At 58.9% G+C, this 27,793-nt stretch overlaps 1 protein-coding gene across 11 annotated transcripts; it reads right to left on the minus strand.

Moving 5' to 3' along the window:
- Window positions 1-515: 515 nt before the first annotated feature.
- Cic (capicua transcriptional repressor) lies at window positions 516-27,150 on the minus strand. 11 transcript variants are annotated; one of them, XM_052168882.1, is made up of 21 exons: window positions 27,041-27,150; window positions 21,179-23,977; window positions 9,760-9,909; window positions 9,444-9,678; window positions 9,221-9,350; window positions 8,942-9,124; window positions 8,695-8,860; window positions 7,758-7,960; window positions 7,441-7,666; window positions 6,903-7,006; window positions 5,431-6,655; window positions 5,154-5,341; window positions 4,113-4,234; window positions 3,846-4,012; window positions 3,494-3,760; window positions 3,069-3,391; window positions 2,352-2,608; window positions 2,099-2,253; window positions 1,886-2,017; window positions 1,567-1,698; window positions 516-1,490 (listed from the first exon to the last, which is right to left on the minus strand). In XM_052168882.1, the coding sequence occupies exons 2-21, from the start codon at window positions 23,964-23,966 to the stop codon at window positions 1,123-1,125; spliced, it is 7,521 nt and encodes a 2,506-aa protein (XP_052024842.1). In that variant the 5' UTR covers window positions 23,967-23,977; window positions 27,041-27,150; the 3' UTR covers window positions 516-1,122. The 11 variants fall into 11 exon arrangements, with proteins under 11 accessions (XP_052024842.1, XP_052024832.1, XP_052024824.1 ...); XM_052168872.1 differs by lacking the exon at window positions 27,041-27,150 and adding an exon at window positions 26,252-26,399; XM_052168864.1 differs by lacking the exon at window positions 27,041-27,150 and adding an exon at window positions 25,481-25,859 and having other exon boundaries at window positions 2,099-2,250; window positions 3,069-3,388.
- Window positions 27,151-27,793: the final 643 nt, after the last annotated feature.

Raw genomic sequence — 27,793 nt, forward strand, 5'->3', positions numbered from 1 at the left:
GCCATTATTACCTAGTTGGGACCAAGGTCAATCAGTAATCTCTGGAACAGTATCCAAATGGTATCAAATCTCTCACGCCACAAGCCGTCCCTTCAGGACGTGGTCCTAGCTGACCATGCTATCGTCTTGGTGCTCTGGCTTCTTACCTTTTAACACTCTCTAGAACTTTGCACAGGAGGATGTTTACGTCTCAGGTGGACTCCTCCCCTGGTGGTCAGGAGGGTCAGTCACTGAGCAGAGCCCAGGGTCCTGAACTGGCTCATAAATGCTGCCTCTTGGAATGTTTTGAGTAAAACTGATTCTACAGCCAGTAGCCGTGACCGGCCCTTCTCACAGTTCAAGGTCTCAGTCTGAACTCGAGCTGCTGCCTACTGTATAGGCACACAGCCCCCAGACTGTCCCCACGGCCTCACTCAGGCAGGGCAGCAGCCCAAGTGTTGAGCTGCCCCATGCCCACTGGGGCATAGATAGGAGTGTCAAAGTAGTACTTGAGAGACAAGCCATCAGCCCCCACATGTGTTAAACAGCTTTAATCTCGGTCATTGCGGCTTCTCGGCACAGTAAGAAATATTGCACATGATCAACATGTTTTGTTCTGGGAATGGGGTCAATGGTAGGGGAATCACCTTCTTAGAAAGTACAACCCAAGTTGGGAGGGCAGAGGGTGGGGAGAATCTTCCCCATGCCTGTAGCAAAGTGTAGGAGCCCCCCCACCCCAAACTAACCTGAGTCCAGCCCCTCTGGGGGAAAAGGGGGGTGCATGAACTCCCCACTACTCCACAGGTACCTTCTCCCTGTGGCCAAGGCTCATATCACCCTCCAGCTTGCGGCCCTCACAGGAGCCATTCTGCATAAAGTACAAGTGAAAAGCTCTGAAGGTCACACACTCCAGGTTATATACAAGAGCTCAGTGGAGGGAGGGTGTCCGCCTGCCCCTGCTGCTCCCCAGCACGGAGGGAATATATACAAGGAACAGGCCGCATTCCGCGCCGGACTGGAAAGGACGAAATGGCTTTCTGGGGAGGCGTAACTATCCCACTGTCTGGCCCCCAATTCCTGCCATCTATGTACTGTCCATATCCTGAGGGGGGACTGTGGGTCCTGGGGTCTTCTCATGGGCCCTCACCTGCCTGTGGCAGCTGTGGAAGGGCCAGAGGGAGGAGGTGAGGGTTGGGGAGCCCCCTCCCAGCCAGGCTGTCCAGGCCCAGGCTCTGGGGGTGGAGGCAGTGGCGGGGCAACTTGGGCAGTGCCAGAGTCCGAGCCTGGAGAGGTGGGGTCAGGACCCCCAGCAGGGCTGGGAGTGGGGACAGGAGTAGCAGCCATGCCAGCAGGTGGTGGTCCAGGGAGGGGGGCTTCGGCTCCAGGGGGCTGCTCTGTGGGCGTGGCTGCCTGCATGATCTTCTGGCGGACCTCTCGGATCTTTAATTGCAGACACACCTTGGATGGGAAGATGTCTGCATAGCGAGCCTGGAAGGCTGCTGTGGCCTGGGCTGGGGACAGAAAGACAGTGAGCTGTGTGTGAGCAAGTCCCCACATGAGTGATTCCCAACAGTCCCACTTACTGACCCGACGGAAAGAAGCCATGGTCCTGGAAGAGCTGCATGACCAGGGCGCGCCGCTGGTCCAGGGTGCGCCGCAGGGATGAGTAGGGCACCTTCTCATACTCCAGCTCCCCAAGCACATCCTCTGTCTCAGCCCCTGTCCAGGCACAGGGTTCAGTTAAGGCTGCAGCAGAGACCCCACGCATACTTCCTGCCACCATCCAGGTGCCCACCAAGTCTTGCCACCTCTGTGCAATGGGGGTCAGCCTTGACTGAACCTTCCCCCCCCCCCCACACTCCTGACATCACCACTCCTAAAAGCCCAGTCTCTGCAACACTGGCACCTGTGCGGTCAAAGGTGAAGATGTCCCCCTCGCACTTGGCACTCTTCGGGGTGTTGGGCTCTGAGCTGCAGCTCGACCGTCTCCTCATCTTGCGCTTGGGTGAGGTAGGGTCCTCAGGTGCTGAGTCCAGGTCTAGTCAAACAAGCAGGCTCAGATTTAGCAGAGGTGGCCTCAGGTCTGCCCCCTCCCTATTTAGGAGCCAGAGCTGCCTACCCGTGGAATTCTTCCTCTTCTTGCGATAAGAGCCAAGGATAGCCCGGGGCGAGGTGGCCAGAGACTGCAGGGTGGGTGAGGGCAGCACCTCCTCTGGTCTAAACTCGGGCAGCTCAGCAAACCTCTCTTCAAAGTCCACTTCTGACAGGACCCTGCTGGGGGGCCAGCAGGGTCACCTCGTTTGTCTCTGTCTGTAGCTGCCCCTTCTCCCACCAGCCCTCGGCACCCCGCCAAGACCCCAGCCCCTGCTCACTTGTCCACAGAGTCAAAGGTCTTCTTCAGGGGCGGGGGCCGCACCTTCAGCTTCTTGCCAGAACTAGTCACTTCCTTGCGCTCGGGTGTGTCCCCAGCTGCCCTCCCACTGCTGCCCTCGCTGGTGCCACTGCTGCTTCCACTGGGGCCTGTGGCTGTGGCTGGAGCTGGGCTGGGAGGAGTGGGGGGCTCCCCACGGCTCTCCAGGCCCAGCCCAGGAACTCGCCAGTCTGAAGATGAGCTGGGGAATTTGCTGGCCTGAGGACAGGCAAGAACACTGAGCTTAGGTGTGCTGGGGTTAAAAGAGACTCAGAGTGGGGTAGGGGAGATCAGGAGCCCATAGTCAGGAACAAGACAAAGAACGATCAAAGAGGAGACCAACCATTGGCCTCTGAGGGCCAGGACACCTAGAATACAGATCTCGAATAGAATGGGATGGGTACTGCAGACGGCAAGAGACACAGATACGGTAGAAGGAAAAGAATAGTCCAAAAGGGACAAGAGGGCCGGGTGGGGGTGGGGCACGCCTTTAATCCCGGCAGGCGGATTTCTGAGTTCAAGGCCAGCCTGGTCTACAGAGTGAGTTACAAGACAGCCAGAGCTACACAGAGAAACCCTGTCTCAAAAAACCGGAAAGGAAAAAAAAAGTGACAAGAGAGTGCAGCAGAGGAGGCACACAGGTGACACCAGAGGAGTCACACAGCAGCTAGGTACTTACAGTCTCAGGGCCTTTAGTGCCAGGTCTCTCCTCAGCAGGCAAAGGGGGTGGGGGGCTGCTCCTGGCAGTGGGAGGCCAGGTCTCTGTGGAGGGGGGTGGGGCTGGAGGAGTGGGCTGCCCCTCAAGCTCCGGTTCTGGGGCAGCTGGCTCTCGGGCTACGCCAGAGTCTGAAGACTGTCGGGGTGTAGGTGCAGGCCGCCCAGCAGAACCGGACTCAAAAGATCCCACAGGAATGCTGGCAATGGCTGCCTTTACTTTCTGGGGAGCTTTTGGGCTAGGTCGCTGAGCCTTGGGAGCCACTAAGCTGTAGGTCATGGAGCCTGCTGGTGGAGGAAAAGAGCATCTACTGAGCTAGGCCTCACTGAAGCCCATCCCTGGATCCCCAGCTTGCAGAAACCCTGCCCTTGAGCGGCCCTGACACCTACCTGTGGCACTAGGGAAAGGACTAGTAGGGGCTGGAGTGGCAGTGGCAGAGGCTGGTGGGCCCTTGGGCAGAATGGTAGCAGCAGGTGGGGTGGTGCTGGTGGCTACAGTGTAGACCAGGCTTGGCGGAGCTTGGGAAGGTGGGCCCAGGGGTGCTGAAGTGGGTGCAGGGCTGCCAGGGTAAAATGCTGTTATGACAGGACCTCCAGGGGCTGTACAGGCAGGAGGCAACTGGGGGCTGGGCACAGGTGACACGCCCACCTGGCCTGCTGGAAGGAAGACAGAGGGGGCAGGAACCAAGTTAGGACCTGGAGCAGTCTCAACCCCGCCCCAAATCCCAAGGCTGCCTCTCACCTGAGAGCAGAGGCTGTACAAAGGCAGGACCACTGGGCCCCAACGACGTGAAGCCCAGAGCTACAGAGCTGGTGGGCCCATATGAGGTCACTGTTCCAGTCTGACTACATGCAGAACTGGTGCCTAGAGGCAGAGTGTGCCCACCTGCTGACTGTACATAGGTGATTCTGCCACAGGAGAGGAAAGGGGAGGAGTGAAGTGAGGTGGGCTGGCCCTACCCCACCCCCGCTCTGGCCTGGAGTGAGAGAGGGGCTTAACTGGACTCACCTTGTAGAAGAGGGCAACAGGACCTTCTGAGGCTGTGATGCGGGTCCTGGCATTGTAGCTGGGCTCAGGGGTGGTACCAGGCCAGCAGGTGTGCTCACAGGCACAGGGGCCAGTTGGATAACCTGTGGTGAGAGCACCACAGGTTAGGGTAAGATAGGGTCCAGAGGGCGGGGAGGGCCGAGGCCAAGATTATAGGCCAGGCGAGAGCAGAGATCTCAGCCTGAGATACGCAGAGATTTGAGAGGAGGAGAATCTAGATGACCAGGTAGAGACACTCATCCCAGACGACAGTGGGGGTACTGAACCATTGGGAGGAAGAGGCAGTTGCTCTGAGCATTGCTGAGCCTACCTGTTCTTCCAAGTTCTAACTTAAATGTTAATGTTTCCTTTTCACATCTCTCACTCGCTCAAAATGGTAGCCCAGCTCCTAAGCATGTCCCTAAGAAAGCCCTGGCACTGGGCTATGAGCATGCCCAATGTGTGCTTTCTTGTATTTTTGAACCGTTTTTAAAAATGTGTGGGTGTTTTACCTGCACATGTGTATGTGCACTGTGTGTACGCAGTGCCTGCAGAGGCCAGAAGAGGTCCTCTGACCCCTGACTGGATAAGAGATGGCTGTGTTCCTCCAGCAAGCGTCCTTTTTCAAAGTGTCTTCCCTGGTGCACCTTGTTATGTAGAAGCCCTTAAACTCACTCAGGAATCTGCTGGCTGGCTGTCCCCTGAGTGCTAAGTGGGTATGCCACCATGCCCAGCCCCCACTCATTCTCTACAGCAGCTCGCTGGCATCCACTGCTAACCCTCACTCTCTCCCATCCTGCCCAGCAACCACCAGGATTTTCAACTTGTTTGCTCTATTGCTTTTCTCTTAAATTCTAATAAATATTGATTCTCCAAGCTTCAGATAAGTACATATAAATGGAAAAAAAAATTCACCAGGTCCCAGGGGAAAAAAATGGAAAAGCAAACGAGGAAGGCAGACGGCGACAGAGGCGGGATACAAGGACAACACCCATCAGTGCTGAGAAGACTGGAGTGCCTTACCTTGCTAGGTTGTTGGGCACCATTTTGGACAGGTACTGAGAAAGGCGAGCTAACCAGGGGCAGTGGCTGAGCAGCCCCTCCACCTCGAACTGACATGCTAGGGGCAGCCAGGGGGACTAGCACCTTCCCAGGCAGCAGCTGGGCTGAGCCACCTGAAGGTGTGGCCTGGACAGGAGAAACTGACTGGGCTAGAAGAGGCAACAAAAAAAAAAAAGGTTACAAGACAGCAAAACAGGCTTGTGACCCAAATCCCTACAATACCCAGCTCAGGCCTCACCTTTAGGGGGTGGGGCTGAGGGTACGGACTGCAGGATAGGGATGCCAGCAGTGGGTGCAGTGGCAGCCAGGACCTTGCCGTTGGTCGAGGGGCCCGGAGGGAGGGTGAAACGGATGCTGGTGGTGGGTGCAGGGCCACTGGGGGCTGCTGCCTTGGTCCCAGGGGCTGGTGCTGGGGCAGGTGCTACTTGAAGCTGCTGGGGCAGTGTGGGCAGGATGTACTGCACCTGTGTGATTCCCCCGGCCTTGCCTATGGCACCTGGCTGCAGGATGCCCAGGGGTACTGGCCCATTGGGGCCACTCCCAGTACTTGCTCCTGAGCCTGCAGGGGTTGCACTGCCTGGGGCTCCCTGGGCAATAAACTGAACAGCAGGCGATGCAGGAGCCCCGTAGCCTGGGGTGCCCACCAGCAAGTTGGTGACAGTAGCAGGTGCCTTCCCCACAGTGCCCAATAGGGGTCCAGCTACCAAATGTGGAGCTGGTGAGGTGGCTGCTGCTGACTTCTTATCTGAATACACTAAACTGACACCCAATGGGGAGCCCCCAGGCACCCTGGATCCTGTGCCCATTTCAGTCCTGGCACCTACTGTGTCATTTGAAGATGCCTCAGCCCGGCCAGAGGTAGGGAAGGGCTTAGAGGCTATGGGCACAGGAGTGCTGCTGACAGGCCGTACCACATTGGTGACCATGGTGGCAGCAGGGCGGCACAGAGGGGCTGCCGGAGCCCCATAGGCCAGTGATGGGGCTGGGGCTGAGGGCACTCGTGTACCCTCCCGATCGTCCTTGCTCGGGGGCAGAACCAGTGTCTGTAGAATGTTCCCTCCCCCACTGGGAGGCGCTGCAATGACTGAGGGGCCTGGGGCCTCCAGGCTACCAACACTTTCAGGTCTCTTGCGACGAAAGGTGGCAGAGTCCGTAGGAAGAAACCGAGTGGCCTTGGAAGGTGTTGCTGGACCCCCAGCCCCAGGGGGTGGGGGCCGTAGTGGCACTGCTGTGCTGCCCTGACCAGACTCCTGGGTCTTAAAGGTTCCAGAGCCCAGTGAAAAGGAGGTGGAGCCTGAGACTGTGGTGGAAGCAGGTGAAGAGGAAGAGGGTGGGGTGGGGCCGTAGCCTTTGCTGAAGGCTGCAGATGGATCCGGGGGCCCTGGAGGCTCAGGATCCAGGGGTGGACGGCAATGGGTAAAGGAGGAGCGGATGACAGGTGAGAACACCTTACGGCCAAAGCCCTGGGTTAAGGAAAGAGAAGTCCAAGTCAGAGAGTGTAGACAGCTGGGCCCCAGCCCAGGGACCCTGCCTCCTCCTGAGCCTTGTAAACGGCTGGGCCCCAGCCCAGGAACCCTGCATCCTTGTAAGCAGGCCAGCCAAAAGCACCCCTGCCAGCTGAGGGCCAATTCATCCTGGAGTCAGTGATGCAGGAGCATTCTCCTCTAAGGGGACAGACAGCAGCACGTCCCAGCTCCCCACAGGCCTCACCTTGTTGCCCTCTGGGTCCTCCCCAGAGCTGTCTCCACTCTCACTGTCTGTCACCCGTTCCTTGCACTTGAGATCAATGTCAGTAGTGCCAAAGCTGTCGTCGGCTGGCGGAGCAGAGGGACAGTGTGAGGAAGGCACTGAGCACAGAGCTGGACACCCAGGAGGAGACAGTCTAAACCACTCTGAGCTCTCACTCTCACGTCAGCTCTGTGTCACCAGACAAGTGGCTGGTGACCATGGCGGCAGCAGAGCGGGGCATAGGGAGCACTGCAGCTTAGTCCTGGGCTCAAGGATATGTGCTCCGACCAACCCAGAACCTGAACCGTGCACTAGGAAGAGCATCTAGTGCTCTGCTAATGACAGCCATCTCCTTAGTTTCCTGCATGGCTGGGAGCTTCCTTGGCTGAAGTATAACTGACAATATACAGTCACAAACATGGGGAAAAAACAACTCCAGGAGCCCAGGGCCCTGGAGGCCAGCTACCCTGAGCCTTTGCTTACAGGCCCCGCCCCCAGAACTGTAAGACACCCAACTCACCGATCACATCATCATCCCCTTCCTCCTCACAGATGACCATCCGCTCCTCATCACTGGTCATGTCCTCACTGGCTGCACGCTGGGAACGAGCAGCTCGGGAGGGCAGCAGTGGAGGCCGCCCACTGGTGGCCAAGGTACCTCCTTCACCAGGAGCTGCAAAAGATCCTGGAGCACCATACTGGGGGGAAGGCTTTGGGCCAGAGTATGACGTGGGGCCAGAAACCATCTGTGGGACAGGTGGCGGGGAGAGTTTAGGTGGGTCTGCCGCCCTAGGCGGCCCTCCCTGCCCCACCTCCCTGGTGACCTGAGCCTCGAACCTGAGTCAGCTCTTGCAGTGCTTGGCTGTCTACTTCCCCTCCATCAAGACTGTGCACCCCACTGTGGGAGAAGGCTCTCGGTCGGGCTGAGCCAGGTCCCCCAACTGTGTGTAGCCGTTCTGCTCCACAGGGGCCACTCCCTGGAGCCTTGGTGTCCGAGCTCAAGAGCGTCTGGGCGGCAACGGACAGGAGCTCAGAAGACACTGTAAAGCAGAAGGTGCCCAAGCTGTAACTGGCAGGAAGCCTCCAGCAAGCGCCTGGACTGGCACAGCCTTCCACAAGTGTCTCTAGGTCTGAGCACGATAGGCTGGACTGCCTCAGACACCATGTCCTTCCCACAAGCTCTGTTCTGTGGGCCTGCAGGGAGCAAGGCCATTCCTGAAGCAGACATTCTGAGTATGCAAGCCCGGACACTGGCCCATGAGGCTGGTCAGTTAACCGCTGGCCTGTCTGAGCCTTAGTTCCTACATGAGAGAACAGTAAGATCCCCTCCTTTGTAGAAAGCCATATCCACAGTACTATACCCCAAAGTACCCCGAAACGCCTAGAGGCAGCCAATCCAGGGCACAGAGAAAGGCGCTGCTCTGTGACCTTGGGGAGCTGACCAAGGTAAAGTTTAAATCATGGCTACAGTGTTTATTGGCCAATGACTTTAATCAAGTAACATGGCCTCTCTGAGGCTACTTCCTCACTGGAAAAGGGATCTGATTTCTGAGTATGGAGTAAATGCTCCGTAAATGGCAGTAGGTAACAGCGTGTATTTGGGTCTCTTATCTGCACCTGCCTGGCTCACTCACACATATCAACTGCCAGTTCTTTGTGGACTGGTCCTCAAAAGCAACAAGAAGGGAAGCTGCTGAGGCAGGGGTTGAGGGAGCAAGGGGAAGGCTGGCAGCCCTCAGGGGAGGCGGCAGGGGAGAACAAGCAGCTGACTAACCCCCAGGGGCAGCAGCAGTTCCCGTCTCCGACATGCTCCGTTCCCGCGGCTCCTTGTGCCCTCCTGCCAGACCCAGGCTCGCAGGCTTGGCCTCTGAGCTGGACTTCTTTCGGTCCTTGTTGCACCATTTCCAATCTGGGTGGGCCTTGAAGTGGGCCTCTTTCACCTGGCAGGAAAGGGCAGGGCAACCCTTCACTCACCGCCCCACCAGAGAACACTGGGAAGAACCAAGGAGAGGAAAAATTACCTGGAAGGCCAGATCGTGGTATTTCTGCTTCTCCTTGGGCCCCAGGGCATACCACCACTCTCCCAGGATTTTGCTGACAGTCCGGTTGTCCTGGTTGGGGTGCCGCTGGTGAACCAAGGCCCGGTGCCGCTTGCTGAAGATCATGAAGGCATTCATGGGCCGACGGATGTGGTCCTTCTCCCGCTGCAGGTAACACAGCCCGGAGAACAGTTAGGCCGGGGTTTGGGGCTGGCTTGGGGGCCACAGGAGGACAGGACTTATTAGATATAAAGACAGCACCTTGTTAGGACTTCGTCCATCCTTTTCAGAAGATGAGTCTCGTTCCTTGGGCAAGGCACTCAGAGACTGGGTGCGGCGCTTTCCAGGTGGCAGAGGCAGCTGAATCTCAGGAGACATGATGGAGAGGAAGCTGTGGGGACCGTCAGGAACAATGAAGAGCAGGAGTCTGATTCTGCACCCTGCCCCAGCTCCCCCAGCCCACGGCAGGCCCTGGAGGACTCACGCATCATCATGATCACTCTCGGTCTCACTGTCCAGCCGGGGCTCTCCTGGAGGGCCGGGAGCCTCCTCCTCAGTGCTCGGAGGGAGACTTTTACCAGGATCCACGCCACCCAAAGTGAGTGGAGGGCCAGGCCCTGGGCTCTCAGGGCATGCTGCTCCAGGGGGGCGTCCAGGGTCGGCACCCCCTGTCCCTCCTGGTGGCTGCTCATGAGCAACAGCAGCTGACTCAGCAGGTTCTAGGATCAGGGCAGCCAATCAGAGGGCTGGCTCCTGGGCTACCCGACCCCCGCCTCACATTCCCAGTCCCTACCCCTTACCTTTGCTCTGGGTGGAGGCCACAGGGTGGCTGGCAGGTTGCTGGGCCTCACTGGGCTGCACAGAGGGGTCGGGCTGGCTGGGTGCCAGGAAGGGGACTAAGGAGTGCCAGGGGAACACAGCCACAGAACGAGGCTCGACATTTGTCCACACTGTAGGAAGGAGCTAGGTCAGCGAGCTTGGCCCTGACCTCCACGAATCAAGCCCCTCCCCCCACCTGTGACAAGGGGCTCCGCCCGAGCTTTAGAACCACCTCCCAAGCCTTGACCCTTTTCAGGAAAGGAAAAGAAAAACAAAACCAAACAAAAAACCCTAAAAGACCTCCAGATTTATTTAAAGCAAGCAAGCAGTGCAGGCAAGAGAGCTAGTACTCACGTCCCGCGCCTCCCTCCCAGCCTCCGCCAGCCCCGCCACCAGGGACCAAGCCAGAGGAACTGGCTCCTGCCACAAACCAGGTCACTCTCAGCTGCCATTCCCCACTCTCATGTCCTGAGACCTTTGCGAGGCTGGACACTCCTCCCCACAGCCATGTCACCACATTCTCAGCACTTACTCTGCCACCTGACCCAGCCTCACGCCCCCCTTTCCTCCCCTCGAGGTTAAGGGCTCTCTCCTCTCCCTGTCTCTACACATTTCCAGGCCTGGGATCTCAGCCCCACAGTGAGTAACAAGCTCCTTGCCTTTTTCCCCAACAACCAGTCTCCAGAGAGCCAGAGCTGCCCCCTCCTGGGTGGGGTCTAGGTGGCTCTCCTCTGTCTCCTACACACAAAACACCCAGTAAGAAGCTTGCCACCCTGTAAACCACTGGGCTCATCTCATGCCCAGTGTCCGGTTTTCTTCCCAGAGAGATGGGAGGGTGTGGTAAACTCCTCAGAAGAAAGAGAGGAGGGACAATGGGACAGAACTGTCATAAGCTGCCCAGAGAAAGCTAAAGCACCGGGTGTTTTCCTTGAGGTGATGGGCTGGAAGATAATTCCCTCACCAGTGGACTTTTGGAAGGTTAACCATTCAGGCCCAGCTGCACCTGAGAACTGGTTTGGAAAGTTGGTAATCCCTGAGCTGGGACCACGCCTGCTGGAACTGAGGAGCAAACCCAGGCTAGGAGTGAGCTTCCCCACATGGGCAGGCCGCAGGCTTCAGGGGAAGTGGAACCAGCAGAGGAGAGAGGCCCCTGCTCAGGGGGGAAGAGGGAAAGAGGGAACCGCCCTATGTCTGATATCCATCATCCCCTGCCTCCCCCTGCTCCAGAGCATCCTGACCCGAGGTGACCTCACCCCACTATTTTCTGAACTATCTAGTCTGGGGGAGCACCGTATGAAGAACTGGCCTCAAGACCTGATTGTGAGGGACTGACAAAGAAAAGGAGCCCTAAAGGAAAGAGAGAAGAGGGAAGCAGGGAAACAAAACTGGAAGGCACTCACGATTCCTCACAGCCCTGGCCCCACCCCCAGGGCCCCCAACGCCAGCTAGAGACTCTAACCCCAAGACAGCCTAAGGCCCTGGATGTGTTTCTACCTCCACAAAGATCTTTCTCATCAAGGCTTCCTAGCCTTCTTGAAAATGGGGAGTGGGGGAAGAGGCCAAGCAGACAATGGGGTAAAGTTCTACCCTCATCCCAGGTGTTCCTCTCTCCCACCCTCCCAGAAAACTACTCCATAAATACTGCTGCCCACAGTCCGTTCTGAGCCAACAGTCCTCCCCCCCCCCGCCCCCCCCCCCCCGTACCTGTCCCTAGACCACTACTGTAAGTCCCTTCCCTGTCCTCATTCTACACCTTCCACCAGCAGGTCTCAGTCTACTCCTCCAAAGCCTGTTACTCTGTAGCCCTTACCACCAATCAGAATGGATCTATCCCACCCCGTCACTTAAGCACCACACCTGACTCCATGTACGCCCCACTCCTCACTCCCACCGCTTGGCTACACTCACACCTGCCATCACTAACCACTTGGCCCCGCTAGACTCTAAACTTTCTCAGCTATCCCTTTACTCTTCTCTACCGTGCAGGTGCTATATCCCATCACAGATACTCCGCTCTTAGCACCCCGACACCTTGACCCCTGCAGTCCCAGCGCCACACGCTACTGACCGAACATGCCGAGGCCACGAGAGGCCGCGCCAGACGCGGGTATCAGGGGCCTGTGGGCCGAGTACATGGTCCGGAGCAGCGGGAACCGGACAGGGGATCGCACCTCCTTGGCGGCGGACACCGCTCCGCCTGTAACCCGCTCCTTGGCCGTCGCCGCTCCGGCCCGGGGGGAGCGGGAGGCCGTCGCCGCATGCCCCCCCCCCCCCGCAGCCCCCTCCGGCCACCCCACGCGGGGGTCTCCGCCGGGCGCGCCTGCGCAAAGCGCAGCCTGCCTCCCGCCGCCCAGGGGGCGGGGGAGGTCAGCGAGAGCCGTCCCCGCCCCGCCCCCCGGCGCGCGCGGGGGCCGTCACGGGGCGCGCGGCTCGGGGGCCATCGGCGCCGCCCCCTCCCTTTCCCTCCTCCCTCGCAGAGTCCGGCAGGCGGGGCAGGCGGGGCGGGGCGCGGCGCGCGTGCGCGGGGGCGGCCCCCTCCCTTCTCCGCTGGCTCGCTTGCTCCCTCCCTCCCTCCCTCGAAGCTCCGGCGGGTAACGGCTCAGGCCCCGCGCGCCCGGCAGTCAGAGCCGCCGCCCCGCCTTTCCAGGCCCTGGGCCGGCGGCTGGACACCAGGTCGACCTCGGGTCCCCGGCGGATAGACGGGACTAGCGTGCTAGCGTCCGTGCGCTCCAAGCGAGCCCCGCGCCGAACCACCGCCGCCTCCCCGCCCCGCCACTACTACGCGCTCCCCTCCCCCCGCAGCGCTCCCCCCGCCCCTTCCCCGCTTCCCCCGCGGCCTTCCGCGCAAGCCCTGCCCCCTGCGCTTAAGCCTATTGGCTGCTGCCGCCGCGCGCGGGTCAGGCCCCGCCGCGCCCGCCCCCATTGGCCGCCCCGAGGGAACGTCAGTCATATGCAAATAAGGACGGGGCGGGGCAGACTACGGTTGGCTCCAAGCCGGCCGGGGGCGGGCCCGCAGTAGGGTGGCAGGGAGGGCGCACTGCAGCAAAGGCAGAAAGCCAGGGGGGCGGTTCAGGTGCTGCGCTGCAGAGGCCCGAAGTTGAGAGTCGTGCTTGTCCAGTGCGCGCGAGGAACACGCTCACTCGTGGTGTGGCCGGCCTGGCGCGCAGGGTCTTGCCGGGAGCACCAACGGTGAAGGATTGGGCAAATCATCCCTGAGCCCTAACTCAAGTACACAAGCGCGCGCAGACTCCTCACAGATCTATTTCCATGCCACACCCATTGTCGCTTACACATCGCTACGGGCACTGCACGCCCTCTGTCTTACACTCATACTGTCACACGCGAAGTCATACTTCACACACCTGATAGCATAAATCTGTGTACCTCAAAGTATACACGATCTGTAACTCCCTACCCGCCATCGCTTTACATTCCTCATCAAAATGTGCATGCCTTAGAAACACTCATCAAACTTCCACCAGCCCACATGAATTAGGCCAGCCTCAGCAGACACTGTTTGTCCACAAGGCCCACACTCACTCTCACACGGCCTTCCGAAGCACCCACTCAAAACTCCCACACCAGGACACAACTCACAGACACCATCACACTGACCCACACACCAGGGCGCCACCATCTTCCACACCCAGGCCCATCAGGGACCCACCAGCCACTGTAAAGCTGCCAGGCACTCTGGGCCTTCTATTCTGCAGTGTAAGGCAGTGAGTACTGCCACGACTCACCCTCTATTGCCCCCAGGAGAAAAGGACCAGGAGAAGGGAAGGGAGCTGCTGCTGGGGCATCCCTGTGGTGGAAGCTGGCATATGTTCTCCTGTTCACTGAGGTTTCACACCACCTAGGGAGGGGGATCAGCCTCTGCCCGGTGTTTAAGTGAGAAGATGAAGTTCAAAGAGAATGAATAAATTATGCATGATCACACGGCCAGGGCTTTAAGGACTCAAGACTCCAATTCAAGTGCTCATCATTACTCAAGGTGGACACAGGCGGGAATCCCAAAAGGCCCAGAAACAAGATCGAACAATGGTAATATCGTACAGAAAGCAAGCAGCACCCAGGACAGGGTCTGGGGCCTCGCCCAGCAGGAGCAGAGGCCTGGGTTCACAGCTGGACAGGTAATAGTCACACAAGGGTCCCTGGATCAAGAGCAGGCAACGCTCCTTTTCAACTTGCCCTGTTTCTTGACAAAGCTGAAAGCAGGAGATGGAAAAAAAAAAACAAAAAACAAAAAACAAAAAAACTAAATAAAAAAACCTGGGTAACTAGATCCCAAGGGGACAGGAAGGTCTGTAACCCTCTGACCTCCAAAGGGCCAGTCACTTGGCTGACAGCCCAGAGGGGCTACCAAAGGGACTATTAGGTGACTGCCCCCTCCTCTTTATGCAGCCCCAGACTCAGACCCTCCATTACCTCACTGCCCTAGGGACTGCAATATGAGGCTGAAATCAATGTGACCCACTATCTCCCCACTGCTGCCCCCTCGGCTCCCCAACGGAGAGTCTTAGTGAGTCACCTACTGGCAGGTTAACCCCTTCCCCACTGCACTGTAGGCCAGGGACACAGCTCAGAGGCGGCTGACGTCCCCAGCTAATGCTGGGAGAGAAAAAGCCAAGCACTGCACCGCACAGCACAGCAGGAAAGGAGGGCCTCACATCTGGGAAGGCTGCACATCTGGTGGAACACACAGTACCCAGGGAAAAAGGATAGGAAGAGGCCCTTTTCAGGGCAGGGTACAAGCGAGTGGGGGCCCTGCCTGGCAGGGAGGGGCTGGAATCCGGGCGGGAAGGGCCCCCCTGCCCTGGGCACTAGGCCAACCCTATACTTAGCTTCTATTGTTCAGGGTGGAAGAACCCTGGGTGGGGGTGGATTACGAGTGAAAGGGAAAGAGCAGATCCTACCCCCAAACAGCTCCCCTCTCCAGTCACACCAACCCTAACTGGGGCCTCCCAAGTTGGAAAGGGTGGAGGGTTTCCCTAAACCGGGGCCCCAGCCCTGTATAAAAGGAGGCACACAGCCATCCTTCACTCACAGGTACTGGGGCGGGGCTGGGATGGGACCCACCCTCTGCACCAGCCCTCATCAACTCTACAAAAGCTAAATAGCTCCCAACAAAACACCATCCTGACCTGGGGACAGAGAGCCCAGACACATCAATCGCCACCTGGGGTGGTGCAGGCCAAGACCTGCCCTGACGCCTGGGGCAAGCTGCCAGGGATGCTGACAGACCTAGGGGCAGGCCGACTCACTCCGAACTCACGGCCCCAATTATTGAGCCCGCGAGGCACCGCGCCCTCGCCAGCCGCCCTTGGCTGCTCCCCACCCCGGTCCGGGCTCGGCTCACCACCCCGGTGTCCCCAGCTCCCCTCACCCGCTCTCAACATACACACCCACCTACCCACCCACCCATCCCGGGAGGCGTCGGCGACCGCCAGGGTTGCCTGGGGAACAAGCCTAGGATTGGGCTGGCAAGGCTCCACAGAGATGGGGGGGCTAAAAATAGCGTCAGGGTGAGTCAGTGTGCGCCAAGCTAGGGTAGGCAGGGAGAGAAAGGGGAAACAGAAAGGGGAGAAGTTGGGGGGGGGGGCGTCTCTAGGGATTGGGAGAAGAGCAGGTTGCAGGTGGAGAGTGGGATGGGGGCTTGGGGGCGGAAAGGTGCGAGAGCGGGGAGTGGTTGTGTGCAGGCTCCCGGGCTGGGAAGGCCGGTCGGCGCGAACAGATGAGGCGCCACCGCCCGGCGGAGGAGGGGGCGCCGCCCTGCGTTCTCCTCCTCTCTGAGCGCTCACGAGATTTTCCACTAGCCGCCTGGCCCCCAGCCAGTCCCCGGCAGGCCCTACAAAGCCGCTTTGTGCTTGGAAGGCGGGCGAGTGCCCGGCCATCCTGACACCCACGCGGGCCGCGACGGGGCACGGGCCAGCTGGCACCCAGTCTGTCTGGGATGGGGGTGGGGGGAGCACCCAGCCGGAGGACCTGGCCACGTAGGGGTTAACTATGCAGAGGGGCGGGGGTGGGGTGGGGAGGGGAGCCTCTGCCAATCGGTGGTCGGAAGGTGCGACAGTAACCAATAGAAAGGATCGAGACCCGCCGCGGGGTGTGGAGGTGGTAATCTACCCCCAAGGGTGCGCGGGAATCCGCACCCATAGGTGCAGACGGGTTTGGGCGCGGCCTGTCTGTGTCCACAAAGCCCCAGGTGCACCGTTTTCCTGTCTTGCGAGGGAACATCTTGCTTTTAGGAGATGCCGCAACCGACATCTGACCCCAAGCCTGTCAGACTCGAGTTTTTCAGTCGAAATAGAGACTGGGGTTTCCTACCCGCGCCCTCGTGCGGAGCGGGAACCAGGGACGAAGTGCGGGCGGAGGAGGCGGCGCGCCGGGCTAGGGTCCAGCCGCCTGCGGTGCAGCCGCTGCCGCCGGTGGTAATGGGAGCCAGACGCCGTCGCCGCCGCTAATGCGCCTCCCTCCCGGCCACTAATGGAGCCATTAATGCCCGGGCGCCAGGGTCTCCGGGATGCACGCCTCCCCCTCGCTGCGCATGCGTGCGTCTACTGCCCCACCGCCAGCTGCCACGAGGAGGCAGCCTGACCCCTCTCAGTTGTCGGGTGCTAGAGACTGTTGAGCTTGGAGAGTTTGGGGTCTCTTACCAAGACTCCTACAGGCTCAGGAAAGTTCCTTATCATCTCCCCCAAGTAACGCTCTCACCATGATTCTTCCGGTGTCAGATAATCTACTGAGATCTGATCCTGAAGAGCCAACCTTCCCTTCACCCTCCCTAAACCGAGTCTAAGCTTTACAATTGCTCCAGCTTTTCAGCCTCGCTCTCACGCCGGACCAGGCTAGGTTTCTCCACTGCCCCCATCCTCTAAGGCTGGAGTCTAGTGGCCCACAGCTTCAGCTCTAGCTCCCTCCAGAGCTCATGCGCGTTCATCCTTTCATTTACCACCCTGAGCTGTTTATTCCTCATCCTTAGCTCTATGAAAACCCTACCTGGGCTTTCCTCTCACGTCTACAAGAACCAGAGTTCTCCGACCTCCAGCTTCCTCAGACACAGTAACTCCTGGCTCGCCCCTTCCCACCCTGTATCTGCCTTTCCACTCACTTGCCTCAGGACTGCCCAGCCCTGCAGCTGGCACAAAGATAAACTGGAATCGATAGCAGTTCATTGTTGGAGAGAAAGCAGGCATTCTAGTGGGGAGAACCTGAGTTCCACAGGGAGTCGGCCCACACATGTTCAACCCCTTCAGCCCTCTCTAGGACCCATTTTCCCTCCACTGATCATGCCATAGTGAAACACCTGGTCTTTTGAGCTAAAGCCAAATATGTTCCCTGCAAGACAGGGGTCAGGGTGTTTGGGTCACGCCCTCTAGCAGGTAGGTGGGTTAGCATGAGGCCTGCTTTCCTGACACCCACTCTAACCGGATCTAGCTTTGCCCAGAGAGCCCCCGTCTTCCTGCCAGTGGGGAACAGGTGTATGGTGGGTGGATGTACAAGTTAGACCCACAGACATTTCTAAGCAGGTTACAGGGACAATAACAAACTGCTCATTTGTAAAGGACCAGGAGAGAACTCCCAGGCCTGGACAACCTCCCTACACTCTGAGAAAGACATGGGGAAGTGGGTGGGAGTGCTTCAGCAGGTAAAGGCGTTTGCTGTACAAACAACCAAAATGAAATTTCTAGAACCTACATAAATGTGCAAGGAGAAAACTGACTCCACAAAACCGTCTTCTGCCTCCCTCACACACTAAAAAGTTAAAAAAGAAAAGGAGGGGAAGGAGGCTTAATGTTGGCCACTGCCCTCTATTTTAAGAAGATTAAAGAACCTGGACCAGTGAGGTGACTCAGTGGGTAAAGGAGCTTGCTGCCAAGCCTTGCTACCTGAGTTCAAATCCCACAGCCCACATGATAAAGATAAAAGGACTGAACTGACTCCAACAAGCTGTCCTCCAACTTTCACAAATTCACCATGGCACGCACTGGCACACACACATGCACGTCCTCTCACACTTCTCAAATGCTAAGCATTGAGAGAGTTGAGAGAGAGCGAGAGAGAGAGAGAGAGAGAGAGAGAGAGATGCACAGAATAGGGTTATGAGGCCGAGACCGAGACAGCAAGAATATCTAATGTGAGAGAACTGAACACGGTAGCACGCATCTGTGACCCCAGCACTTGACAGGCTGAGACAGGAGGACTACCCTAAGATCAAGATCGGTCTGGCCTATAAACGAGACCTGGTCTCAAAAAGGGAAAATATGGAAAAGCCCTGGGTTCAGTCCCCAGTACCGTGTAAAGTGGACATGCTCAGAATCCCAGCCCGGTGTACAGAGAGAGTTCAGAGACAGACAAGGATAATCAAAGAAATCCTGTCTCAAAAAAACAAAAACAACAACAAAAGACCTCAAAGGCCACCAAAGGCTATATGAAACCTTGCCTCAGAAGCAACAACAAAAATAACAAAGGCAAAGTTAAATGAAAAACCAGGAAAGGGAGGAGCAGGGGAAGCCGCAGCAGACACAGGCCCCTCGACTGGGAGCCGAGACAGAAGCAGCTAGTCGGGAAGCCTGACAAGGCCTGCAGCCCAAGGAAGGACAGAGCCACAAAGGTGTTATATGTGCACAGTCAGTCCTGAGGCAGAAGCCTAGACAATGATCCAAAGACCCAGAGCCCAGGGAAAGAGGGATGGATACCCAGTGGTTGGAAGAGAGCCAGAGAGGACAACTGGACAGAGGCCCAGGAGGGGCCGTGAGTGTCAACACTGCAAAGCCTGCAGGGAGGTGGCAGGAAGCTGGCAGGGAGGTCTTGCCAGCCATGGGACTGAGACACCTGGCCTCCCGGGTGGGGACTACAGATTGGTATTGGAGGGGTGTTCCTTTCCTGGGGAACGGGCGGGAAGACTCAAAGGGAGGTGGCAATGGCAGCTGGCTGGCCACGCCACGATCAGAATGCAGAGAATGCCGGCAGCCTGCCCCAACATGTCCCCCAGAGGAAGCAAATGCCGAAGGGAGGGTGGGGGTGGGGGGAGCAGGAGCAGGCAGGCTGTCCTGGCCCACCCCCTCACACCTGCTGCCCTCTGACAGAAGGTCAGGCCCTGACATGGAAGGGTAAAAGGGGCCAGGACTGTGACCCTTTCATGCCACTAGACAGTCAGCCCTACTTGAACTTTGAAGGCAGTAGGCCTCCAGGCACCTGCCTCCCAGAGGCTAGGGAGGCCTTTGGGAGGAAAATGAAAGGCTGCCTGCCTACAACCCTGAGGGCAGCCCAGATGCCTCAGTATGGGCGTAGTCAGGGAGTCACTGCTCAGAACCGCCAGGACAGGCGCTGGACAAGTTCTAACAACCAGGTGGCCTCCAGCAAAGGCCTCCCTTTCCTGAACCTTAGTTCTACATCTGGACAGCAGGGCTAGGAATTCTTGTTGTACAGCATGAGGTGGATTGGATGAGATGGCCCTTAGCCCGGGGCTAGGCACATAGTATGTGATCAGTAAAGGGTTATTTTAATCCCAGCAATCATCATCATCATCACACTGATAGTACGTAAATGCCTGGTATGTGGAACCACATAGTGTGTTCAAATCCTGGCTCTCTCTCCTTGCCTAGGTAACCTTCGGTAAGTGGCTGATAACTCCCTGAGCTGCAGGCTCCTCCAGTATATAATGGGACTTATCATCGTGCTGATGTCCCAGAGCACTGTGAGGGTTCTGAGGGAACACTCAGGGGGGCTCACAGACATGGCATGCCAAGGATAGCACTGCCGGCGCCCCGGAAGATGTTCCAACTGGAACTCTTGGTAGTGAGTCTTATGACCTAGAAGCTGGAGGACCTGGTAAGGCAGATGTGTGCCTTCCCTGCTGGGTGACAGCAGCACCTTCCTCTGGTCAAGGCTTCAGTTTTCCTCATCTGCACAGGAGAGAGCCCCTCCTGGGCCTGGCCTTGCAGGCTGCAGCATTGCCTACAAATGGGAACAACGCTGCAGTCCGCCCAGCCAGCGGCGTGTGTCAAGAGGTGCATGGGTAAGCCGTGGTGGTGGAGGCTGGGGCATGTAAGAAATAGGTACTCAGGGTAGCTAGAGACCTTCCCCTGCAGGTTACAGATCTGCCTAAACGGAGACTCCTGCTATGCATACTTCAGAAATGGTCTGGGTCAACGACAGTGACCAATGTAAACTGTGCTGGGGAGAAGGATGAGGCACACGGCTCACAACCTCAGTAGCGAGTGCAGGGAACAGACACAGCCCGTGTCCCTCTGCCCTGGCTCTGGAGACAGGCCTACTAGGATGGTGCTTTGCTAAGGGCAAGGCCTAGCTCCTCTGTCAAGTGGCTCCACCCTGAGCCTAAGCCACAGCAACTCCCACCGACATCCACAAACCAGACTCCCTCCTTCCCATCCCCTGTCGTGTCAGGGCTTAAACCTCCCTCCATAGTGCTAAGTCGCATCTCAAAACCTTCCGCGACTCCCCACTCTCCTCAGGTAATGTTCCCAAAGTCCTCTGAGGTCTAACTCTTGCTCCCCAGTTCCGCCGCACACCCCAACACCCCCCTACTTTCCAGGGGCCGCCTCTAGTCTTCCAATTCTCTGCCTCTATACCGAGATGACTCTGCACCCCCCACCCCTCCACCCCCCACCCACCCCCACCTGCAGGCCTTGCCTCACTGGCCAGTGAGCAGCAGCCCATAACCCCGCCCTCTCTCCAAGCCCGTCCTGACTCGGCTGTCTGGATCAGCATCTTCCCAGGATCACTGACGTCACCCAGTCACCCAAGCACTCTGCACTGCCACTGCTCACACAGCTGTCCGCTGCACCCTGTCCTGAGGAAGCCAAGCTAGTCACAGCAGGAGGAGCGCCCAGCACCCACCCTCCACATGAGAAAAGGGTCCGTCAAGCGTCTTAGTCTCTGTCTTTTACTAAGCACCAGAGTCAGCATGCCTTCCTGTGAAGTCACTAACCTGGCCTCAGTTTCTTCCAAGCAAACACATTCCTGGCACCCACCTATCAGTGATGTAAAGACAAAATGAGCTACCATTTGAAAGCGTTAGCTTGGGGTGTGTAGTTGATTGCTGGGTTGTGGGCTGGGTGTGAAATGTGGTAAGATAACCCTGAGCCATGCTTATCTTCTTGGAGGCCCAGTTCTTCAAGGCCCAGGAGATGTCATCCTGACTACCACTCTATGCCACCATCTGCCCCACGGGGGCCTGTCTTTGGGAGTGTGTTCTCAGAAGAGCCTCGCTGACAATCCCCAACAAGCGCCTGTCATAATGCCACGCCGAGCCTCAAGAGTCCCTTGCCTGGCATGCGGGGCTCTACGGAATCTCCCCATAGCCCTCCTAGGACAGGCAGCTCATCACCCTAGAAAGCCTGGCTCGGATGGCAGCCCCGCTACCTGCCCTCTTACCTGTTCCGGGCCTGCCCATGATGACTTCTTTCTTGGGAGCAGGGTGGCTGGGATAGCTGCTCGGCACTAGAACTGGCAACAGGGCAGCAGGTGAAGGGTGAAAGGCCACGGGCTGAAAGGGTGAAGAAGCCAGGCCCAAGGTGGGCATCGGCTGGGCCACAGCAGTCGGTGCGGCTGGAGGCACAGTGATGGGCACGGGGGCAGGCAGAGGTGGAGGCAGGCCAGGCTTCCCGCTGGCCACCCCAGGGGGCACTGGGGTCTCACGGCAGCTCCGTCCAGGGACCCCTGCCCGTGCCTCACCCGCAGCGCCCACCTCTCCAGGGAATTTGGAGGGCAGTGGCACATCGGGGTTGCGGACAATGACGGGTGAGTCGCGCTGCACCGCAGGTACCCTTCGCACAGAGGGCCCTGGATCTGACGTGAGTCCAGCAGGTGGGGGCAACAGCAGCAATGGTGAAGGCTGGCGGGAGCGAGGGAAGGGCACGGCGGGTGACACAGCTCGGAAGCCAGCCGGTGTGGAGGGGGTAGGTGTGTGGGACACCGAGTCTACTCCGGAGTCTAAGCTGTCACTCTTGGGGAAGTCTGGGCCAGCTCCCCCACCTCCTGCTCCAGAGGCCCCCAATGTCCCCGGATGGGGCAGCAGGTCTGTCTTCCTCCGCCCAGGGCTAATGGGCACAGTGAAGGTTAGGTTGGTCTGGAAGGAGGGCAGGATGCCAGAGGAATGGCGCTCACGAGGGGCAGGTGGCGGCGGATGGGGGCCCAGGTCTGGTGGTGTCAGCACGCCTGCCTTAGGGGTGCTGGCGCTCAGGTGGCGGCTGCGAACGGCAGTGCGTTGGATGACAGGTGAGGCGTTTATGGGGCTGAAGTTGGCAGGGCGGAAGCCGAAGAGCGGCGAGGGTGAGGGCGAGGGCGCCGGGGAGAAGGGCGACTGTGTGGAGACTGGAGAGAAGGAGGGCGTGCCTGAGCGGGAGCTGCCCAGGGACACCAACATCACGGCCGCCTCACACTCGTCAAACTCGAAGCGTGACAGGTCGGCAGGCGCCACCAAGCGTGGGCGGGAGTCTCCCCGGGCCGCCACACTGCTGGCCTCGCTGTCCCTCGAGGTCTCATCGCCCCAGTCGAACTCGGTGCTTCCTTCGCGGGCGGCCACCCCGGCGGGCCGCCCAGTGCCTCCGGGCCCGCTGTCGGCCAGGCCCTCCATCTCTTTGGTTCTCATGGACAGGTGGCGGGAGCAGTACCCCCGCCGCTGGGACTCCTTCATGCAGCCGTCGCGAGAGCACAGCCGGCGCCACTGCTTGCCGTTGAACTTCTTCCGGATGCCATTGGGCGTGCAGACCACGTCGCCCTTCTTGTACTTCTGCTGGGCGGCGGTCAGGGGCGTGCGAGCACGGGCCGCGGGGGCAGCTCCCTTCTCCAGCGAGGCCACACTGCTACTGCGGCTGCCACCCTGGCTCCCTTCCTGGCAAGGCGAAGGCTGCTCGCTGGGGCGGCCAGGGCCACCGAAGGCTGGGGACTTCGGGGGCGGTGACAGCAGCTGGGGCGGCGGCAGTGGGAGCAGCACCGGTGTGCCCAGGGATGCAGGGTGCTTCTCTTCACCCTCCTCACGGGGGGTCCCCAAGTTGCTACCAAAGCTGATGTTGGAGACCTCGGCATCCTCAGGCTGCTTGGGCTCCAAGGAAGAAGGGCAAGGAGGCAAAGCCCCAGGCTCGGCCTGCTCTTCCTCAGGGCCTGCAGGGTGCTTCCTCAGCAAGGCCTCAGGCTCCCAGGGGGGCCGAAGCAGGCGCAGGCTAGAGCGGGTGACCCAGACAGTCTCCTCGGGCTCCCGGTGCAGCGGCTGTTGGGCTTGTGACAGAGTGCCTGGTGGGCCTGCATGGGAGCTGGGGCCAGGGCCGAGGCGGACCTTATAGGCAGCTGGTTTGGTGGCCACCTCCACCACCACACCCTCTCGGTAGGCAGCCACCCCAGGTTCCACACAAATGCAGACAGCGGTGCCCACCATCAGTGCACCTGGCGGTGGCGTGGCATCCAAAACGACATCCACACCACCCCCGGGTACTCCTTCATAGAAAGTCAAGGCTCGGTCCCCAGGGAACTGCACGCCCAGGTCCTGGCTCCGGCGCACCTGGCGCACGACAGCAGGCAGGAAGAGGCCATCGCCACGCCGGGCCAGCACCCGCTGAGATCGTAGCTGCCGCAGGTCATAGCCTCCACCGGGGCCCGTCGAGGGCCAGGGGCCTGGCCCGCAAGCCTCAGGAGGCTCGTCCTCCAGGTCCGCTGAGTGCTCACTGGCCGTGTCAGTGGAGGAGGACCGAGTGGAGGTGGGTGGCCGTGGAGGGACACCCAGGGCACCGGCGTCCTCAGGCGTCCGCTCCCGCTCTTCGGGGGCTCCGGCCACACCGCCACTCCCAGCGCCCTGCTCCTCCACGTACTTCTTCTTGGGGGCTCGAGACTTGAACGTGGCTGTCTTGCGACTGAGTGAGGGCTCCCAGCGGCCTGCCTCCCCATCCCCCTTAGGGTCCTCAGCTAGGCCTGGAGGAGGGTCACTGGGCTGCAGCTCGGGATGCGGTCCCTCAGTTCCAGGGTCCCGCTCTGCCTCCTCTTCCTCACCCTCTTCAGCCTCTGGCGGCCCTGTCTGCTCCTGTGGCTGTACTTCCTCCTCCTCTTCCTCCGGCTTGTCACCCTCCCCGGCCCCGCGCCGCCTCAAAGCCTTGGCCCTGGTAGCTGGTGGGGACTTGCTGCCACTGGCGGAACCTGCAAGGCCAGGGCATGCCTTCTTCATTGGCTTCATCGTCTGTCCACCTGCGAGACAGGAGAGCAGCAGAGATCATCGGAAGCGACCGTGAATACCCGCAGACCCAGGGTCCCTCGGGGCTTTCCACCTGCTGGGTGGGCCGCCTCAGTTCCATGACCCACAACACTACCTCTAGCTCGTGTGAGCTCTGGCAAGCATTCAGACACAGCCTGGCACCTGGCTGGCTCTCCTCCTAACCATGCACAACCCTGGCTTTCTGCAGGGGACATGCAGTGTGTGCACACCGGCTCCAGGTGGCCCCCCAAGGACTGTGAGGACTATGGAGCGATCACACTGCCCTGAGCCCTCTGCCAAGCTGCCTAGCTTCCCTGCCCAACAGCCCTAAGAGGTGAATGCTGCTATGAAGCAAGGTGCAGAGAGACTGATGTGCTTGGATTAAGATCATCCACCTACAAAGCAGCGCAGGGTGGGGGGTAGGGGGTGGGGGAAGGGCTCTGAACCCAGGTGCTCTAGGGCCACAGCACTGAGCTGGTAACCACTGCCGTGTGTGTGCTGCCCGTCATGTGACCCACACATCATGCTTGTTCTCACTGTCATCAGCCAGAGAGCACACAAAGGCACACAGAGATGCACAGAAGCACCAAAAGCCACAAAAGGGAGGTGACACAGCTGAGATGCAAGCCTCTCTCCTCCCTCTCCTCTTCCTCCGCCCCTCCAGGCAGTCATGCATGGCCAGGTACTGTGGGAAGGGGTAGGCAGCTGAGTCCCTAGGGATGCCTGCCCGCTCTGCTCAGGACCCCAGGTCTGCCAGGTACAAGCATCTTCCCCAGGTCCTGGCATGGAGCAGGCAGGGGCACGTTTGGGGCAAGAGCTCATACCGGCACTGCCTCAGGACTGTACATGAGCACACGCACGCGCACAAAGGCAGCACACGTCATCACACAGTGGGACACAGAACTGCACACCCCAGGCTTGCTCTGTCCCACTACACGGGAGCCTTCCCCTTTCCACAACAGCACCCAGCGTGATGCCTGCAAGCCCAGCCCCCACTTCTGGCCTGCATGTATCCTTACCCAGACTGGGCAGGCTGGGTAGTGTCTGAAATGGTCAGCACCCTCAGATACCCAAATATGCTCAACAGCTCCAGGTGGGGAGAAGGAGGCTGGGGTCAGAGACAGCAGGGCAAGCCCAACAAGCCAACCTCACCCACTTCCTGAACAGTCACTCTGCCCGCCCCCTTTCAGCTGCCCTGAGAAAAGAATAAGAAAAAAAAAAAAAGGCAAAACAAAACCCCTAAAACTTTACTCCAAAGTGACTTGGAAAACTTGAGAAGCCAAGCATGAGTTGTCCTAGATTCCCCCAAACACAATCAGAGACCCCTCTGACAGTCTTCAGGCTGACTGGAATCCCAGATCTCATGCTCTCCAACTTGGGGCCTTCTCCTGCTGTGGGACAATTCTGGGGTTCTCATCGGCAGACCCTGAAGGGCCTGGGATCAGCACCAAAGTGCTGTACAGTTAAGCAGACTCTGCCGCCCTCTCCCCACTGACCTGCTAGGGCACCATCCTGGAGTCTGAGATCTGGTACAAACACTGTCCAAACACAAGCCTTTGCACCCCACCCAGGGCCTAGAAGCACACCAACCGACATCCCTTATCCCTGGTCCCTGGTCCCTGGACTGGTCTCTTTACCCCAGAGCCAAACCTCTGTTTCTTGGGGCCTACTCTCTTCCTGTGCACCACAGCTAACTACTACCCAGGGTCCTGTGGGCCCTCACCTCCCTTTCGGAATGTGAAACTCCTGCAGCTGAGGCCACCCCATGCCCTTCAGGGTCTCACCCCTCTATTTGCACCCACCCTCCTGACACCATCTTCTCTGCCACTCTCTCCCATCTTGTCACCACCTCTACCTAATTTCCTCAGATACTAGGCCCCCTCCTGTTACCCCCTGCTGGTCACCCCATTTATTTCTATCACCCATTCCCCCTAGTCACTCTTCTGTCGGCCATCTCTAGACCTCCAAATCTGACACCTCTGCCCATCGCCTCTCTTCATCACCCCCTCCAACTCGGTCCCTTCCTCTCCCTGTCACCCTGATCTAGTCCTGTTACCCCTCCATTCCTGTTATCAGTACTCTCCCCCAGTTACTCCTTTTCTGTCACTCCCCACTTCCTACCACTTCTTCCACTCTGTCACCCCTTCCCACACCATTCCGCCCACCTCTTTTGCCCTGTACCCCTTCCCGTCCCTGCCACCTGTCCCCTCTCGGCCTCCAGCTCCCCTCCACCCCCACGCAGTGTCAGCCCTAGTCCCGCCCTTCACCTCGGGCTCCGCAGGGTTTCGGGGCGGGGGGCCGTGGCCCCGGCTCAGTCCGGTCCGGTCCCTCCCCGCCCCCCCTCCGGCTCTCCCTCTCGATTCTCCCTTTTTTTTTTACTCCAACACACAAAATGGTGAATGGACCTGCAACAGCTGGAGCAACCAGCCAATAAACGGCCACAACCCCGGTGACCGGCGCCAACCTAGACCAATAGATATTCTCCGTCTAGTCGGCTCCGCCTATCGTCCGCAAGCGACACTCGCTACCACCAATTGCGCTCTTCCGGCAGCGCCAGGGGGCGGGGCCAAATTTCAAGACCGGCCTCCCTCCGGGACCGACACCAACCTAAGCCTACGACTGCCTGATCTGCCTAGAACTCTACCTTACAACAAGTAATGGACACCTCCTTTAACCAATTAACAGAGTATTTATATGACAAATGACAATTACAGTACCCAATCACCATGCATCTTAAGCAAGAAACCGGCCCCTGCGAGGGACAGTAGCCAATGAAATGAAGGGAGGCGGGGCTAAAGGATATGCCCTCCAATGAACACGCTTGGGAGGCGTGGCCCGAGGGTTTGTTGACCAGCTGATCGCAATGCCTGCTGGGAATAGTAGTCGTCTTCTGTATCCGGCCCGTAGTCAAAAGCATAAGGCAGACTACAACTCCCATGTGACAGAGTGCATGGCGCTCCAAAGAACCCGGGCGAAGAGGAAAAAGTCGGAAAGGGCAGCTCCTCCTGAGTCTCGCTGGACACTGGGAACATCTTAGACCTGGGGCCCCGACTCACCCGGATTCCTGGCTCTGGCGTCGCCAGTGGCTCCTCGCAGTGGCGGCTGTAGCGGCACGAGGGGGAGGTGCAAAGAGCAGCCAACCGACACCGGCGAGCCCCGCAGCCAATCAGCAACGGCTGGGGCGGCGCAATGACCTCACCGGTTCTACTCTCTTACCCCTCCCCCACGTGGTTGTTGGTGCTGGTAAACCAGAGTAGAGAAGTTTGGGCTAGGGGGATGGGAGGAGAACTAGTGATGTCACCTTTCCTCTGCATGATTGGCTGTCGGGTGACCGGACTACGGCCAATCAACAGTCTCAAAAAGTCTGGCGCGGCCCCGCGGAAAGCCCTGTTGCCACCAGAAGGAGAGAGGACCTGCGGTTGTAGGGTAGCGCGCGCTCTGCAGTACTGGCAACCCGAGTGGCCTGTGGCCATGGTGTCAACTCCAAGACTTTTTGATTTTAGGACGGCGCACTTTTCTGATCGCACCCTCCCATCTCCAGAAAACCTTTCTTTTGGGGCATAAGATAGGGAAATGAGGCACTTCCTGGGGTTTCACACTTCATTCCGTAGGCGAACAGCCCTATGGTTGTTCACACCTGAGGAAAGATGTGGAAAAAATCTTGGGGTGGGTGTCACACCGGAGGAGAGGAGAAGAGCATGTGCCACATACTCTCTCAGCCATAGACGGCTGTTGGCCCGATGCCGAGTTTACACCAGGTATGACTATCCTTAGCTTCACTCTCCCCATCAGGTCCCCCACCCCCACCC

The sequence above is a fragment of the Apodemus sylvaticus genome, chromosome 1, assembly GCF_947179515.1.
Source record: "Apodemus sylvaticus chromosome 1, mApoSyl1.1, whole genome shotgun sequence".
Classification (NCBI taxonomy): domain Eukaryota; kingdom Metazoa; phylum Chordata; class Mammalia; order Rodentia; family Muridae; genus Apodemus; species Apodemus sylvaticus.

Excerpts from the sequence above, each read along its gene's own strand:
- Cic (XM_052168848.1), bottom strand. The coding sequence starts at position 25,580 with ATGTCGGTTGGTGTGCTTCTAGGCCCTGGGTGGGGTGCAAAGGCTTGT. Across the intron at positions 5,342-5,430 it reads CTCAGCCCCACCCCCTAAAG|CCCAGTCAGTTTCTCCTGTC; the intron begins GTGAGGCCTGAG and ends TGCCTCTTCTAG. Across the intron at positions 2,018-2,098 it reads GAAGAGGAAGAATTCCACGG|ACCTGGACTCAGCACCTGAG; the intron begins GTAGGCAGCTCT and ends TTGTTTGACTAG.